Source organism: Hemiscyllium ocellatum, chromosome 5, assembly GCF_020745735.1.
Source record: "Hemiscyllium ocellatum isolate sHemOce1 chromosome 5, sHemOce1.pat.X.cur, whole genome shotgun sequence".
NCBI lineage: Eukaryota > Metazoa > Chordata > Chondrichthyes > Orectolobiformes > Hemiscylliidae > Hemiscyllium > Hemiscyllium ocellatum.
The window spans coordinates 113552961-113570491 of NC_083405.1; the positions used below are offsets into that span (position 1 = coordinate 113552961).

At 39.6% G+C, this 17531-nt stretch overlaps 1 protein-coding gene across 4 annotated transcripts in view; it reads left to right on the forward strand.

The window, feature by feature from the left end:
- Positions 1–17531, forward strand: part of LOC132815828 (disco-interacting protein 2 homolog C) — a 608767-nt gene that overhangs the window by 406621 nt on the left and 184615 nt on the right. For all 4 annotated transcript variants that reach the window (XM_060825111.1, XM_060825113.1, XM_060825112.1 and 1 more), the window contains exons 7-8: positions 10648–10767; positions 13023–13220. In XM_060825111.1, coding sequence (XP_060681094.1) covers positions 10648–10767; positions 13023–13220 — 318 coding nt within the window. The remainder of the gene's footprint in view (positions 1–10647; positions 10768–13022; positions 13221–17531) is intronic.

Here is a 17531-nt window from a genome sequence, read left to right on the forward strand (position 1 = left end):
GCTACATGTAGTCCCAGCACTGGCCACTGGCTCCAATGGTGCTCCAGTGGCAGATTTGCTGGTAGCTTCCTGAGGCAAGACTTGCTTCACACAGCATTAAGTGGCTGCGGAGCAGCTAACATTAATATTGCCTAGTGATGTTCTCAGTAGTGTGGCAGAAAACCCTGCCATCCAAAAGAATTCTATGTGTAATGTGCCTTGAACATCTTTGTGACCCATTTCTGAAACAACTTGATGAAATCTCATGAGATTCCATGTTGGGTATTCATGAAGCATAATGAGGGAAAATGGTAAGGAATGAAGAAAATATAATTCTTTTTTAATCATTGATTCCGACTATATGTTCATTTTTTTGATTCATTGCCTGTACCAAGTTGTCCTGAGAAGCTGGCATTGGTTTGTGTTTCATAAGATCATAAGACATAAGAACAGAAGTAGACCCTTCAGATTGAGTCTGCTCCACTATTTGTTGAGATCATGAGTAGCCTGATAATCTTCAAATCCACTTTCCTGCCTTTTCCCCATAATCCCTGGTTCCCTTACCTGTTAATCTCAGTCTTGAACATACTTAACAATCACCTAATCAATCCTTTGAAAGAAAGAATTCCACAAATTCAGTACTCTCTGAGAGAAGAAATGCCTCCTCATCCCGGACTTAAATTTGTGACCCCTGATTCTGAGATTATGGCCTCTGGTCCTTGATTTTCTCACAAGGGGAAACAACCTCTCTGCATCTACCCTGTCAAATCTCCTAAGAATCTCATATATTTCAAAAAGGCTCACCTCTTATTCTCCTAAACTGTAATGAGTACAGGTCCAATCTACTCAACCTCTCCTTGTAAGACAGTCTCCCCAAACCTTTTATTAGCCTGTTGAACCTTCTTTGGACTGCCACCAGTCCCAGTGTATCTTTCCTTAGATAAGAGGCCTAAAATCACTCCCAGTATTCCAGCTGTGGTGTAACTAGTGCCTTGTATAGTTTTAGCAAAACAACCCTCTTTTTAGAATCCATTCCCTTTGAAGTAAAGGCCAACATAGTTCTATTGCTGAAACTGTTCTTATATTGCAGTTAGGTAGCAAATTACAACATTTTGTCTCAGTAATAATGAAGGGAAAGTGATGTTGGGCAATATATTAGAATGCATTGAGAAATGCTTAACTGACAAGAAGCAGAAAGTCAGGATAAATTCAGCATTTTCAAATTGGCAAGCTCTAATGAGTGGAATGCATCAGTAATCAATGATAGAGCTTCAGTTATTCATTATCCACATTAATATCCGAAATGAAAGCACCAGGAGTAATCTATCTGCATTTGCTAAACCACAGATATTTTCTGATGACAAAATTTAGTTGGGACAACAGTCTGTGAGCAGGATGCAAAGTGGCTGTAGAGAGATGACATACAGGTTAACTGATTGGGCAGTAAAGTGACAGAGTATAATGTGAGGAAATGTAAGTTTATTCAAATTGGTGGAAGAATAGTCTGCAGAGTAAAAGTGGTAAAGCAGAATGTTTTTTTCAACAGCTGATGTTCAGAGATATTGAGTCCTCGTATAAACATTCAGCAAACAATTAGAAAGGCAAATGGCCTGCAAGAGTAATGAAGTTTGCTCCATTTGTATGAAGTTTTTACGAAACTATCCAGCAGGTATTGTGCATTTTTGACCACCTAGGCCTGGGAGGTAAATATTTGATTTTGAGTCAGTGCAATGAGAATTTGTTGGGTTGATTCCTGGGATGAGGGTGTTGTATGATAAGATGTTGAGTAGATTGCTTCTTGCATACTCTGGAGTTTAGCCAAATGGAAAGTGATCTTGTTGGAACTTACCATATTTTGAGGGGACTTGATATGTAGATGATGGGAGTTTGTAGAATTTCAAAATAAAGCCACTGTCTCAGGATGAGTGAATGACCATTTAAGACTGAGATAAAGAGGAACCTTTTCACTTGAAGATTGTGAATCTTTGAAATTCTCAACCGTCTGGTCTGTGGGTACTCAGACCTTGAAATATATTGAAGACTGAGAAACATAGATTTTTGTACTTTAGGGGAGTCAAGGATATGGAGATTGAGCAAGAAAGTAAAATTGATGTCAAAAATCAGCCATAATTGCTGACTGACAGAACGGGCTCAAGGGGTGTATGGTCCTCCTCTGCTCCTAATTTTTATGTTTCATGTAACACACACTTGCATAGACTCGCTGGTCCTGTCCATGTCTCTGTATGTAAGTGCCCAGGAAATTCCAACCCGGTGTCTTTTTATGCTAGAATAAAGTTCTAAATAACAAACTTGCAATGACTGATTTTTGCTCGGGGCAATAACAACAGTTCAATCAATCCTATCCTAAGAGCTAGCTAATTTGACCATGATTGCTTTTTCCTTCTGTGAAATGACAAGGTAATTGTTGATTGTGAAGTGATCTGAAACGTTTTGCCCTATTTTGCATGTTGGATCAATGAATTCTTGTGCTGAAACAAACCAGAAAAATAAGAATTTTGCTGAATTTGTTCATTTTTTTTTGAATAAAGCTAAATTACTTGCTGGTATGATTTTATTTTTAAAACCATTCTCAGCATTTAACACCAAACCAGTAGGTAATAATTCAAGATCCAGGGCTGTCATTCATTCATTCATGCATGCTGGGCACAACCTTGTCTGTGTTGTTCTGTTATTACTTTGCTCTGTTGATTGACCTCCTTTCAAAAACTAAGCATTTCATGTTGGAGAAAGGAAGGAGTGTGACAATCAACTGGAGTCAAAATTCAGTGAATATAATGCCCTATTTTGCTAGCTAGTTAAATGGGAGACAGCTTGCACATCACACTTTTAGGGAAAATAATAGGTCCAGATTGCAAGGACCAACAAAACATATGAATAAAAATCTGCTGATTAACAAGTTAACCGTTTTGACTTGGAGATGTCTGTAGTTGTAATTTCTAATATGTTGTGACTCTCTAATCATTGATTGTTTTTACGTGTGTGTGATAGAAGAAGCCAATTTTCCTTAATGTTAGTAGACTTCAATTTGAACTCTTGAGGAGCTAATAGAGCTCTCACTGCTTCACTGAATTGCACTGCGATCAATAAGGAACAGAACGTGTTCTGTGTAACAGCAATCTATTGCAATCCATTCCACTGCAGGTTCCTGGAACACTAAAGGTTTATTTTGTAGAAATATGGTGAGAACTGTTTTATCCATTGTATAACTTCAGTCAAATCCAAACTCATGTGAGCAAAGAGACCTTGGAGTGCAGGTTCATAGTTCCTTGAAAGTGGAGTCCCAGGTAGATAAGGTAGTGAAGAAGCTGTTTGGTATGCTTTCCTTTATTGGTCAGGGCATTGAGTATAGGAGTTGGAAGGTCATGTTGTGACTGTACAGGACATTGTTAGGCCACTTTTGGAATATTGTGCGCAATTCTGGGTCTCCCTCCTGTAGGAAGGAGGTTGTGAAAGTTGAAAGGGTTCAGAAAAGATTTTCAAGGATGTTGCCAGGGTTGGAGGGTTTGAGCTATGGGGAGAGGCTGAATAGGCTGGGGTTGTTTTACCTTGAGCATCAGAGGCTGAGGGGTGACCTTACGGAGAGTTATAAAATCATGAGGGAAATGGATAGGGTAAATAGACAAGATCTTTTCTGTGAGTTTGGGGGAGTTCAGAACTAGAGGGCTTAGGCTTAGGGTGAGAAGAGAAAAATTTAAAAGGGACCTAAGGGGCAAATTTTTTTACACACAGGGTGGTGTGTGTATAGAATGAGCTGCCAAAGAAAGTGGTTGAGGCTGTTACAATTACAACATTTAAAAGGCATCTGGGTGGGTATATGAATAGGAAGTGTTCAGAGGGATACGGGCCAAGTGCTGGCAAATGAGACTAGATTAATTTAGGCTATCTGGTTGGCATGGACGAGTTAGACTGAAGGGTCTGTTTTTGTGCTGTACAACTCTGACTTTAATATGGCACTCCATACAGTCTAGGTAATAAGCTAGGCTTAAAATACCTTGAAAACTATGTAAATACGGGTGCACATTTTTTTGTCTGGAAAATTTTAGAATATCATTTCTGCAGTGGATTTGAATAGAAGAATAAAATAGTTAATGGCACTAAAACTATTTGTGAAAAATGGAAATAAGGGGCTAGCACTCAAAATAGAACAAAAACAGGAAATGTTGACGTTCCCACAGGGATATGGAACTAAGGCAAACAAAGTGCAAATCAGCCGTGACCTCATTGACAAAATGCTTGAGAGGCTGAGTGGCCTCCTCCTGTTCCTATGCTCCATTCTGTGAGATAGGGAACTTCCTGTAAAAATAGGAAAATAGGTTTTTCTTTCAGATGTTTCCAGTATCGGCAAAATTTCAATTCTTTGGAGCAATCAAAATTACACTCTGAAAATGATGGGCTGCATTGCTTCAGTGTTGCCTTTTTAAAATGTGAAAGATTAAATAGTTACAAGAGCCATTTGGGCAAGGACTCAAAAGGTTTTGTCAAGAGCAGAATATCTTTCAAAGTGAAAAGGAAAGGTCAACCAGCTCAACCTGCACATTATTTTTTAAATGGACTCTTCATATCTATATCACTCTTTTACGAGTTATGCTTGAGCTTCCTTTGCACATTATCAATAAAAATGTCATGTCCTTTAGGAATGTAATTGTGATGTTTTCATTTAAAACTGGAAGGATAAAACCACAACATGGCTCTTATTGCAAATTAGCGTAGCCACAAAATCAAATGTTAATAGTACAACAGCACTCAGTGACTTCGTGGTGGGATAGACACTGCATCTTGTGCTGTTCATTAGGATGAATAAGTGTTCCCGGAAATAATATCCTTTTGTTTTGCCCAAAACAGACAAGTCCGTGAGAACACTGCTTTTGTGCTCCCACCAAGGGGTATCAGTGTTTTGAATAATAAACTAATTGGTATGCACAGAGATCACAAGTAAATTCACATCAGTAAAACAAGTTGAGTTACCATTTGTATTGACACCGTCCATTTCCACATGAATCGTTCAGATCTCAATGGTTTTCCATCAGAGTTTCAAAAAACCATTTGGTACTAATGTCACAGTTGCCAGCTGTGTTTAATTTCAGTGTGATATCAATACAAATAACACATTCTTGCCAATATTTTATGTTATGCTGAAGCAATTATTTGCAGAGAAAATAATATTGCCTTATTGTTTTGCTTTCCACATCAAACTGTTTCAAAATATCTTCATATTGGGGAAAAATACAGGCAAGGATAAATCTCTATTACTTACTCATAGCAGAAAACAGATATTGCAAGGAAGCTGTTGACTCACTTTACAGTTTAATTTGCAAACTTGAACAGGTACCTCAGAAGAATATTGATTATTGTTGTTCAGTATCCAGCAAATCTTAGTGTGAGCAATGAAAACATTTAAACAAAAGTATTAGTGCTAATTAATAACTTCGGAATTTACTTCTTTCTACTAAAGAAGAGCTTAGTACTTTTTTATTTCTGCTGTTCAGAGCTGCTCCTGTCCAGAGACAGGTTTTTTTTAAACCAAAACGCATGTGTTAATTATTCATGCATCAGAGATTACCAACATCGGCGCAAAAGGTATCTTACTTGATTATTGTAGAAAAGCAGCTGACATCCCACAGCAACTTGGCTCAAATTGGAAACACGGCATGTGGGAATTGTAGATTTTGTTGTTGCTCAATGTTGATATACCAACATTAATAAGCACAATTATTCTGTGTGATTTCATTGAGGTGGAGGCCAAGTCCAATTCAGTAACCATTCCTAAGTATACATGGCCAGACAAACTGGGAAGTATAAGGTCTTACAAATCTGAGGATTAGCCCCTTTTGTTCGAGAGAACTAAACAAGTGATGCCAGTATTCTGTTCCACTTTGTAGTGCAGTTTAGTCTCTGAACATTATAACAATGCCCAATAGAGCAAATTGGACCAGTATTGACCACCATTGCTTTCCTGCATTCAGCTGCTTACATTTACTAGCATGTTGCATAGAATTATGAGGGGACCACTGAATCCATTGAGCCTGTGCCAAGTCTTTCAAAGAGCAATCCTGTTAGTTTCTTTTCTGTGCCCCACAGTGTTTCATCCTTCAATTATTTACCCAATTTCCATATTACTGAATCTGTACCTTACAGCCCCATCAAGGAGCATATTCCAAGTCCTAACTACTCATTACGTAAAAAGCTTTTCGTCATGTCATCTTTGTTTTTCTGGCCATTCTCAAAAACCTGTGCTCTCTGTTTATCAAGCTTTCAGCGTTTTGGGACTTTATTTGCTGTATTAAAATATTTCATGATTTTAATGACTTCTGCCAAGTCTCCTCTTGCCTACTCCAATCTATTCACATATAACTGACACCCCTCATCCCTGAACCCTGAAACCATTCCAGTAACTTTTTGTCATCCTCTCAAAAACCCTCATGTCCTTCCTAATGTATGAATATTGTTGGCTTGAGGTAGAACTAAAATATCATGAGGCTAACATAATTTTATCGCAATGAGCAAGAACAAAGGTGAACATATGAATCTGTGGATTTTTGGGTGTTCCGTAATGAGAAGGTATTTGATTCACTATGCTTAGAGTAAGCAGAAGAATGCATAGTAATGAAGCCAACTTGAACCTATTTCTATTAGAACAGAAAAGACCAGGAATATAATTGTTAGAGTTTAAAATTCTGCTTTGTGCTGACATGATGTGAAAGGGCCTTAGGATATTTTGATACGTAAATGCCAGTCATTGGTAGTGAAACATGATTGGCTTTGGTTGAGAAGTCAGTGAACATCAGTTTAAGGAAGGTAAGCAGAGAGTTGGAGAAATCTCTTCATACAGAGTTGTTGGAGTATGGAATATTGTACCAGAGCAGTTATGGAAGAAATTATTACACAGTTTGAAGCAATGTAAATAAATATTTGAAACAAATGAAGACAGGGCAATGGGGCAAGAGGGCAACATGGTGTTGACTTTGAGCTGTTTCAGCAAAATGTCAGCATAAAGTAATGGATTTTTTGTATTTTAATCTTCCATGGTTCTAGGGGCTTATGCTCGAAACGTCGAATTCTCTATTCCTGAGATGCTGCCTAACCTGCTGTGCTTTGACCAGCAACACATTTGCATCTAGGATACAAAGCCAAGCATTTTGAAACACTTCATGCGCAGTGACACACTTAGAAATATAGTCCCTCATTTTTTTTACAAGCAAACCAGTGGTTAGCACTGCTGCCTCACAGCGCCTGAGACCCGGGTTCAATTCCCGACTCAGGCGACTGACTGTGTGGAGTTTGCACGTTCTCCCCGTGTCAGCGTGGGTTTCCTCCGGGTGCTCCGGTTTCCTCCCACAGTCCAAAGATGTGCAGGTCAGGTGAATTGACCATGCTAAATTGCCCATAGTGTTAGGTAAGGGGTAAATGTAGGGGTATGGGTGGGTTTCGCTTCGGCGGGTCGGTGTGGACTTGTTGGGCCGAAGGGCCTGTTTCCACACTGTAAATCTAATCTAAATCAAATGAGGTGCCAATTTTGTGCATGGCAAAACTCCAAAAAGTGCAGTGAAGTGAATGAACAGTTTATCTATAGTTTCCTTCTAGAGAAGAAAGATGACCTGTGTTTTGGAAGAAGTTTCTGTTGTTCCAATAAAGGGAGAACTAGCCATTTGGATACAGAACTGGCTCAAAGGTAGAAATCAGAGGGTGGTGGTGGAGGGTTGTTTTTCAGACTGGAGGCCTGTGACCAGTGGAGTGCCACAAGGATCGGTGCTGGGTCCTCTACTTTTTGTCATTTTCATAAATAATTTGGATGCGAGCATTAGAGGTCCAATTAGAAAGTTTGCAGATGACACCAAAATTGGAGGTGTAGTGGACAGCAAAGAGGGTTACCTCAGATTACACCAGGATCTGGACCAGATGGGCCAATGGGCTGAGAAGTGGAAGATGGAGTTTAATTCAAATAAATGCGAGGTGCTGCATTTTGGGAAAGCAAATTTTAGCAGGATTTGTACACTTAATGATAAGGTCCTATGGACTGTTGCTGAACAAAGAGACCTTGGAGTGCAGGTTCATAGCTCCTTGAAAGTAGAGTCGCAGGTATGCTTTCTTTTATTGGCCAAGTATTGAGTACAGGAATTGGGAGGTCATGTTGTGGCTGTACAGGACATTGGTTAGGCCACTGTTGGAATATTGCATGTAATTCTTGTGAGACGTAAAAAGTCAGCTCAAGACAAATTCAGGAAAACAAAGTTTATTAGCAATTAGCAAGTCTGCAGAGTTGGGTACCCCTCAAAGAAAGGGACCCTGATCGTTACAAAGCATCCCCTGATATACCCTTAAACTCCACCGCCTGTTGAGTCAGGTGATTCTCAATCTTGAGTAACCGGTACTTTTCCATTACTTGTTTCAAGCGCAGCTGGACACATTCCCCCCCCAAGTGTTTACCATCTTCCCAGGCAGCTGACAACCGCCCATTGTCCACCTCAAGTTGTTTCTCAACGGTTGTCCTTCGTTATCAGTCACGAGGTTCGTTTCTGACATAAATGTCGGCCTTGTGGTTTTGCTGCCTGGACTTGTTTTTGCTATGTGTAAAGTCGCCCATTGTCTGGTTTGTTATCTGTCAAGGGGTTTCATTACTCTGTTATCTATCTAGCTGCTTGTTTTCTGACTTCTGCTGACCTTGTGGTCCAGCTGCAACTTGTTTACCACTTCTGCTGCTATAGCTAAGTTAGTCAAATTCATATGTCGGCCATTTTCTTTTGGTCACCTTCTTGCCCCTTATGCTTATGCACATCTTGAATCATTACACCAACTCTCACAATTCTGGTCTCCTTCCTATCGGAAAGATGTCATGAAACTTGAAAGGGTTCAGAAAAGATTTACAAGGATGTTGCCAGGGTTGGAGGATTTGAGCTACAGGGAGAGGCTGAACAGGCTGGGGCTGTTTTCCCTGGAGCGTCAGAGGCTGAGGGGTGACATTATAGAGGTTTACAAAATTATGAGGGGCATCGATAGGATAAATAGGCAAAGTCTTTTCTCTGGGGTGGGGGAGTCCAGAACTAGAGGGCATAGGTTTAGGGTGAGAGAGAAAGATATAAAAAGGACCTAAGGGGCAACTTTTTCACACACAGGGTGGTATGTGTATGGAATGAGCTGCCAGAGGAAGTGGTGGAGGCTAGTACAATTGCAACATTTAAGAGGCATTTGGATGAGTATATGAATAGGAAGGTTTTGGACATATATGGGCCGGGTGCTGGCAGGTGGGACTAGATTGGGTTAGGATATCTAATCGGTATGGACAGGTTGGACCGAAGGGTCCTTTTCCATGCTCTACATCTCTATGACTCTATATAAATCAAGGCTTTGCAAAAACAAGCTAAAAAGGCTTTCTTCTAGGTATTGGTGTTTCCACTAATCAAAAGGGAAACAAAAATACAATATCTGACCTTTTAACCTGAAAGCCTAAAGCACGCAATGTACTTTGTCTGTTATCAAATTCATTGAAGACAAAAAAAAACCACGTTACTCTCCAGAAACACCTTCACTCTCTCACTGTTTTATGGCTACTAAAATACTTACAAGTTAGTCATTAAACCCCTTCAGAGAGACCGGCCAAAATCAACTAGTCAATAGCTTGCATCCAACTCAAAGAAATAATATTATAACTTAGATAAATCAGACATCACATGGGGAATTGCAACTATTTAGCTACATTAATCAGATGTTCTCCGGATCATGCATACTATTCTGTATACATTGTCAATCCCTGTTGGCCTGTCCCTGATCAGAGCAGATTTCATACAGAGAGGGGACGTATATTGCGAACCACAATTGATCCTCTTCTGGCTATTTGATTTGATATAAAGTGGGATTTGTGTCTCCTCTGGTAGCTCAAAAATTGTGTATAGTGAATAGTTATAAAGAACAAAAATATTTCGGGCATATTCCCCAGACTGGTGGTGATGTTTACCTCCGTTATTGTTGTCAGGATGTCATTGGGCAACCTGGGCTGATTGTTTCCTTTGTGCAGTATAACAAACCTGATCTTCGCTCCTGCACTTCCATGATAAAGATTAAAGGTGAAAGTGTGGTGTGGGTTATAATGAATTGTAAGGCTTAAATTTTTTTTCATTTAGTTTATGCAATGCGTTGTTTGCACTGCATTTAAAGGATGCCACTATGAGTTGATCCATCTTTCTGAACTAAACCTTCTCCCAAGTTTAGCATGCATTGCAAGATACGGTTTACTGATGATAAAGGCTAACATGAAGCCTGTCCTGAGGTTGAATGTTAATATTTTATTGAGAAGCTCCTGTTTATCCAAAGTTGCTGACTGACATCAAGATGTGTGTGACCATGATTTTGGTAGAAATAATAGTTTTGGGTCAGTAAAATCCGCTTTCTTGGTATCAACTGCTTTAGGTGTGAACCACACTGTTTCAGTGTTTCAAATTGTTCAGTCAAATCACTGAAGAATAAAATGTTGTGTTCCAGTGTGGGGACAATGTTCGATTGACAATATCTTTATTTTAGATTTTGCTTAGAACCATTAAGACAAGCTAAGTAATGAGGGCTCTCACTACCAGCTCTGCAACTCTACCCATTTTCTGACAGCAGGACACTGTGTACATTAGTGCTGCAATTTATTTATCGATCTCATTTGTGTAGGAGTACCAGTAAGCAGCCGAGTCTCTGCAAAGATCCAGCAGCTTGTAAACACCCTTAAGCGGCCGAAACGCCCTCCATTACGAGAATTCTTTGTTGATGATTTTGAAGAATTACTGGAAGGTAAACTTTGAGTATTGGGGTTTTATTCCAAACTGAATTTATTAAATATATAAATGTGTATAATGCATAATAAAATTCACATTAGAATTTGCATATGTTGGAAACAGCGCTATCCAAACATTTACCATACCATGCCCTTGCCTTCATCTATCATCCTGTCCTTGTGGACTCACATCGGCAGATGGTTCTCAAATCCACACATTCCTATCCTCATATATCGATCCTTTCAGCACTTCACTCCTCCTTATCTCCCTACCTTCGTTAGGCCCACTGATACTCCTGGCCTCCCACAACACACTCTTTCATTGACCAGAGCTGTTGTATCACCTCTCTCTCTTCACCACCATTGACAACTTGACCTGAAATCATCTAGATTAGAGTCTAGATTAGAGTGGTGCTGGAAAAGCACAGCAGATCAGGCTGCATCCGAGGAGCAGAAAAGTTGACAATTCGGGCAAAAACATTTTATCAGGAATGAGGCTGGGAACCTCAGGGGTGGAGAGATAAATGGGAGGGGGTGGGGATGGGGGTGAAGGTGATAGGTCGGAGAGGAAGGTGGAGCGGATAGGTGGGAATGAAGATAGACAGATAGGACAGGTCATGAGATGGTGCTGAGCTGGAAGGTTGGAACAGGGATAGCATCTGTAGTACCCCACTTCTGCCTCGCTGAAATCATCTAGAGCCCAGCTCTGGAATTCATTTCAACTCATCAGCTTCCTTGAAATGTTTATAGCTCTCCTTTAGACCTACAACTTTCACTAACCTTTTAGTGACCTGCCTTACCATCGCCTCCCTTGGTCCATTGTTCATTTATGCTAATTATGCTCAGTAGGTGAATGCACCACCTAGTGGGACTTTGAATTGCACACGTGGTCTGGTACCTTTGGATCATATACCACATTAAGTTTAGAGAACTGAACTTCAGGAAAGATATATTAACTTCAGAGTGCACACTAAACACATTCAATGCAAAAAATACCAGTGTTAAAAGAATTAAATTGTGAGGACAGGCTGCATTAACATGGTTTGCATTCCCCTGAGTTTAGAATATTTAGGTGTCAACCAGATATGGTGTTTTGGTGGTGTTGATAGAGAGAACTATTGTCCCTATTAGCCAAAATCTAGATCAAGGAGTTAAAATTTCAGACTTGGAGCTCTGCCATTTGAATCAAATGGGGAAGCATTTTTATACCTGGAGATGGTAGATATATAAAATCCAATGACAATTCCCAGTGCCAACCTGACTAGTTACTCCAACCTGTGTGGAATTTTACATAGGGTGTACAGGGTGGAGACCCAATAACAGGCTAATTAATAGCTATTTAAGGGTCTTATCCCACCAGCATTGGTATTTTAGCCTCTAGGCTCATCAGAGGTATCCCCCTCCTCCATGAGCCTTCCCTTGGCCTTGTGAATATGGGTACCCACAATCCTCACTCCCTTTGCCAAGACCTTAAAACTCAGATGTATCTCGGCACTTTGGTCTAGTAATCCCAGCCATGGTTCAATGGTCAATAGCTCTCTAAGATATAAACTCAATCCTGTGAAAGACGTAGAAAACCCATTTTCAATCAGCCATCACTGTTCTGAGTGATCAGGATTGGGTGGAATCCGCATTGACATTTTAGTTGAGTGGAGTGTGGATTGAGGTGCCTCTTAAAACCAACTCCATGAAGTACAGTGTCCCTCTTTGAAACTTCTTCAACAGAAACGCCATTGGAATCTTAAGATTAGAATCACTGATTTTTGTAGAGCAAAGATATAAAGGGATGTGGAGCAAATATTCGTAAATATTGAGGTATAGCTAAGCCATAATCTGATTGAATGGTGGAAGAACATCAAGAATGACACACTCATATTTTTATGCTTCTGAGTTATGTCAGCCAGAGTCATAGAGTCATAGCAGTATAGAGCATGGAAAAGGTGACAGAAGGGACATACTACAAATAACTTTAGCTATCTTCCCTGCACCTGCGCACATCCCTGCACACAACCCACCTATAAAGCAAGAATTGACCAGGGCTGACTCTACCTGAGTATGTCACACTGACTAAACCTGAAATCTCGCACATAATGTTCCTTGATTTCCTAATGGGGAGGATAGTTTATCATCTAACCATCAGGATTGGCCATAGATAATACATAATTTACTGATGGTAATGTTTTGAAGTGAAAACAAACTGTGTTTTGAAAACATACAAATGGCATTTAAAACTCCTCCAGCAGAAATATTGACACTCTCAATTCTATTGCAGTTCAACAGCCAGACCCTAACCAGCCAAGACCAGAGGGAGCACAAATGCTAGCCATCAGGGGAGAGCAGCTGGGAGTAGTAACGAACTGGCCACCATCCCTGGAGGCAGCTCTTCAGCGCTGGGGTACCATTTCTCCAAAGGCACCTTGTTTGACCACCATGGATACAAATGGAAAACCACTTTACATCCTTACATACGGTATGTCTACCCCTTTTTTTAGTTCAGATCATTTTGTTGAGTATCTCATTACCTGGAGTAACAAGGAAAGTAATAAGGGACGTGGTGGAATAGTGTTCTGGTAACTCAGAACCCTAGACTAACATTCTGGAGAAGTGGGTTTGAATCCCACCACAGCAGATGGTGACATTTGAGTTCAATAGAAATCTAGCCTATAAAATATGATGGAAGCCTTGGAAAGACTGTCAATTGTTGTAAACATCCATCTGGTTCACTGATGTCCTTACCTGGTCTGTCCTGCATGTGATTCCAGACCCATAGTAAGATAATTGACTCTTAACTACCCTGTGGACCATTAGAAATGGACAACAATACTGACCTAACCAGTGATATCCACATCCCATGAACATATTAAAAAGAAAGGCTGAAAAATCAGATTTGCTTGAAGTCTGCAATTTTCACCAAAGATGCGAGTCATTGGTTTTTGCCAGCTCCATGGCTGTGACATTAAGTTCCTATAAGTTCGAAAAATTTCTGTAGTTATGCAAAGTGACTGTTACTCTATTCGAAGTGAAAGTGTTCACTGTTTTTCCGAAGCTGTGACATTATACGTTGAGATTAATTTATACCTGTGGTGAGGACGATGAATCTGATGAAATATTGGCAGCAAAATAAGCCCTAATACAAACCACACAATGTTTTATTTAATGAAGCAAAGGTTGCACTAGATTTTGTATGTAGTTGAGTTAAATTTTAAAATTCACAGATTTGGGCTCCTTTTGAGCTCTGCACTCAGAATTCCACAAAATCTTGATCATTTTTGAAGTTTAAACTTTTTCAAAGCACGTGTTATTTATTTTAAACTGATATTTTTTACATTTATATCAGTTTTGTGCGTCTTCTTCAGCTGCATGCACTAAGTTGACAAAATTTGAGTTGAACTAGGTTGTTACATATGTTCTGTCCAGGGGCTCAATGCAGATTGTAATAGTATTTCCCTGTCTGTATTTATCCCACATGATGTTTCAAGTATTAGTTTTAAAAAAAAATACTCACTTCCCAGGGAGGTTTCGAATCTTTGTGCCCTGCTCAAGAAGCATATTAAAAAGCCAAGCGAGGGCAAAGCTCTGAGCTGCAGAGGGATCTGAGTATCCAAGTGCATGGATCACAAAAGGTTAATGCAGAGATTAAGCATGTAATTAGGAAAACCAATAGAATGTTCATGTTTATTGTGGGGGCAATTGAATACAAATGTAAGAAGGTTATGTTTCAGTTATATACGACACTGGTGCAACCCGCTTTGGTGTGATGTGTACAGTACTGTTCGCTTTATGGAAGGAACATACAACATTTCTGCGCAGTACAGGCCCTTCGCTCCTCAATGTTGCGCTGACTTGCGAAACCAATTTGATGTCAATGTGTTGGAAGAAATTCAGAGAGTTGGTTAACTAATGAGGAAGGGTTGGACATGCTAAGCTTTTTTCTCCTGGAGTTTGACAGTAAGGAATGACTTGATTAAAGCATAAAGGATTCTTTTGGTCGGGCCAGTTATTTTGTCTCTATCCTTCAAGGTGCTGAGTTCTGTCCACAAGTCCATAGGATTTGACCATCATGAGCAACAAGTCATATAGTGTAGGGAGCTAGCATACCTACGCATCACAAACCTGTTTACTTAAAGCAGAGGCAAGGCTAAAGATTGTCCAGTGGAGTTCCTTGCAATTCCACTTGCTTCTGTCAGGACTGTGGCATTGAGCTCCTCTCTCTGTGGTGTGGTATTTGATTCTCCTAGTACAGATGTGTTGTTCACCTATCAGTGAGCTACATGTGATATAGTTTGTTTTGGGCTGGTGGTGAGAATGTGAGATGGGAGAAGAAAGATAGTTAAAGCAATATATCTTGATTGGGCAGAGAAAGAGAGAAAAATAATCAGTTAACTTAATTTTTCCCCACAGCGCGCCTGCCTACCTTGTGCTGAAATAGCAGCAAACCTAATACAATACTTTATCAAAACCCCCACTAGCTTTTATCCATCAATTTGGAAGCTTTGTATGGAAGTACAGAACTCTAATGGCAGGAGAAGGGGAAGAGAAAGAGCATTACTGAGTTAGAGGAAAGCTAGTTATGATAACAGTATGTTGAACATTTGATAAAATAAATAAAAAGTTAGGATTTGAATCTAGTCTTTCCTTTCATGATGTACCTGGTACACTTACACCACACACTTATCCATGTCCTTCAATGTTATTGATTATAAAGTTCATTGCTGGTTTAATTAATTGTTCTGTCTTTAATACCATACAAAAGAATTTGATTGTGTAATGCCCAAGTAGGACTGCTGACACCTTAGCCCCCTCGTGACACTGTAATTAATAGTTACTTGCACATAAGGTTATTAACTTCAGCATCATTTGTATAAGTTGAGGCTGGTATTTAAAGGTGAGGTTATGAAGATAATGTGAGAAGATATTTTATCATGGAAGTTTAACATTTGTTTAGCTCATGGAACTGCTAGCTCTATTTGGACTCAAGTTGTGAAGATGAGGTTTGTTCTACGTAGAATATGGGTAATTATGACATTTTCAATGTACAATTAACATCCAATTGTTTGCAGCTATTTCTAGACTTCCTTGCGGATGAAGTAATCACTATGTCATGGTAAGGGAATAACAACAGGAGTGTGCAGAGCTGATTTGAGGTTGCCAGATTTAAATTAGTCCTGGCCATGTTTTTGTGACATTGATTTCCTGAGTGATCTATCTTCTTTCTGACTCTTCTTCAAGAATGTGTTGTATGTTTTGTAAGAGAAATCTATCTAAATGTTATTACTCCAGGAGTTATTCAATAACAATTATGATGAAGATATTGAATAATGGAAGGTTTTCTATGGGTAATGTGTGCAATTTAAAAAATTACTAATGGTTTTATTAAAATCTGTTAACAGAGGACTGATCTTACTGAGTTAGAAAATACAAATTATTTCATTGGCAATTTTGCAGCCACGCAACATTTGATAATATAACTTAAATTCTGTATGTTTGTGTATTTGCATATACTATATTTATAGGTATCTCTTAGTCCCTCTTTCTGGAAATTCCAGCACTTTTTACAATTTATTTAAACTCCTTCAATAAGACCTGAATACCATTTAGATATTAGAGAATAATGCTCATAAATGATTTTTTTTCATGAATAAGCACATGGAGCTAATTGTATGACATTAGTTTGTTAATGTCATTAAGTGACACAGTAATTGACTTCCATTTTGAGAATCTAATGTGATGTATTACGTACAAAAGTGATTCAATGCACTCTCCTTTAGAAATCTAACTTAGCAAATATTGCACTAACTTCAGTGACAGAACTGCAACGGAAAGCCTTATGCAAAGAACTGTCCAGAATTCTTGTAGTCATTATATTAATCTTTCTCATTGAAGAAAGGCATCATCCAACACACAGCTGAATTTTAAATTAAAAATAGTGGTTGGTTTAGGTTGGGTATTTCCTGACTGAGACACCGCCCCCTACCCTGAAACTGCACATTTCCAAAGCTCTGAAGCCAGAAGGTACTCTCTATAGTGAGATTGGTGAGAACTTTAAATATAATTACCAGCTATAAGCCTCACTGACCTGCCAATCTTCCGTTTATCTGCCCTTGGCCTACTTTCCTGAGCATAAGGAAATCCAGCGGTTTCACCAAAACGAGGACTATGGGGGGTAAGTGCCTTTATACCACCTTCCTGGATGCAGGTGCCAACCTTTGCAGCTACCATAATTAGTGGGGATGTGATGAAGTACTGGTATTGTCATTGAACCAATGATCCAGAGAGCCAGACTAATGTTCTGGGAGCATAGGTTTGAATGCCGCCATGGCAAATGGTGAAACTAGCATTCAATAAAAGTCTGAAATTACAAGTTGGTCTTATGAGAACCATGTGACCATTGCAGATTGTCACACATAGCCCATCAGGTTCACTTAGGAGCATTATGGAAGGAAATTGGCCATCCTTACCTTGTCTGATCTACATCAGACTCCAGATCCTGACAACGTACCTTTGAACTGCCGTCTGAAATAGCCTATCAAACCAGTTAGGGATAGGCAAAAAATACTGACTCAGCCACTGAAGTCCACATGCCATGAACAATTTTTTTTAAAAAATCAGCCCCCCTCCTCCCAACCTTCCCCTCTTGAGGCCTTCAACCTTTCCAACTGGCTGCTGTTTCCTCCACATGCTCCTCTCCCAACTACTAAAACCTCCAATGTCTTCCCTTCTCCCCAAGGTTCAGCAGCCTGCCGTTCAACCTCCTCCATTCCCTGTTTCTGACTTAGTTGCT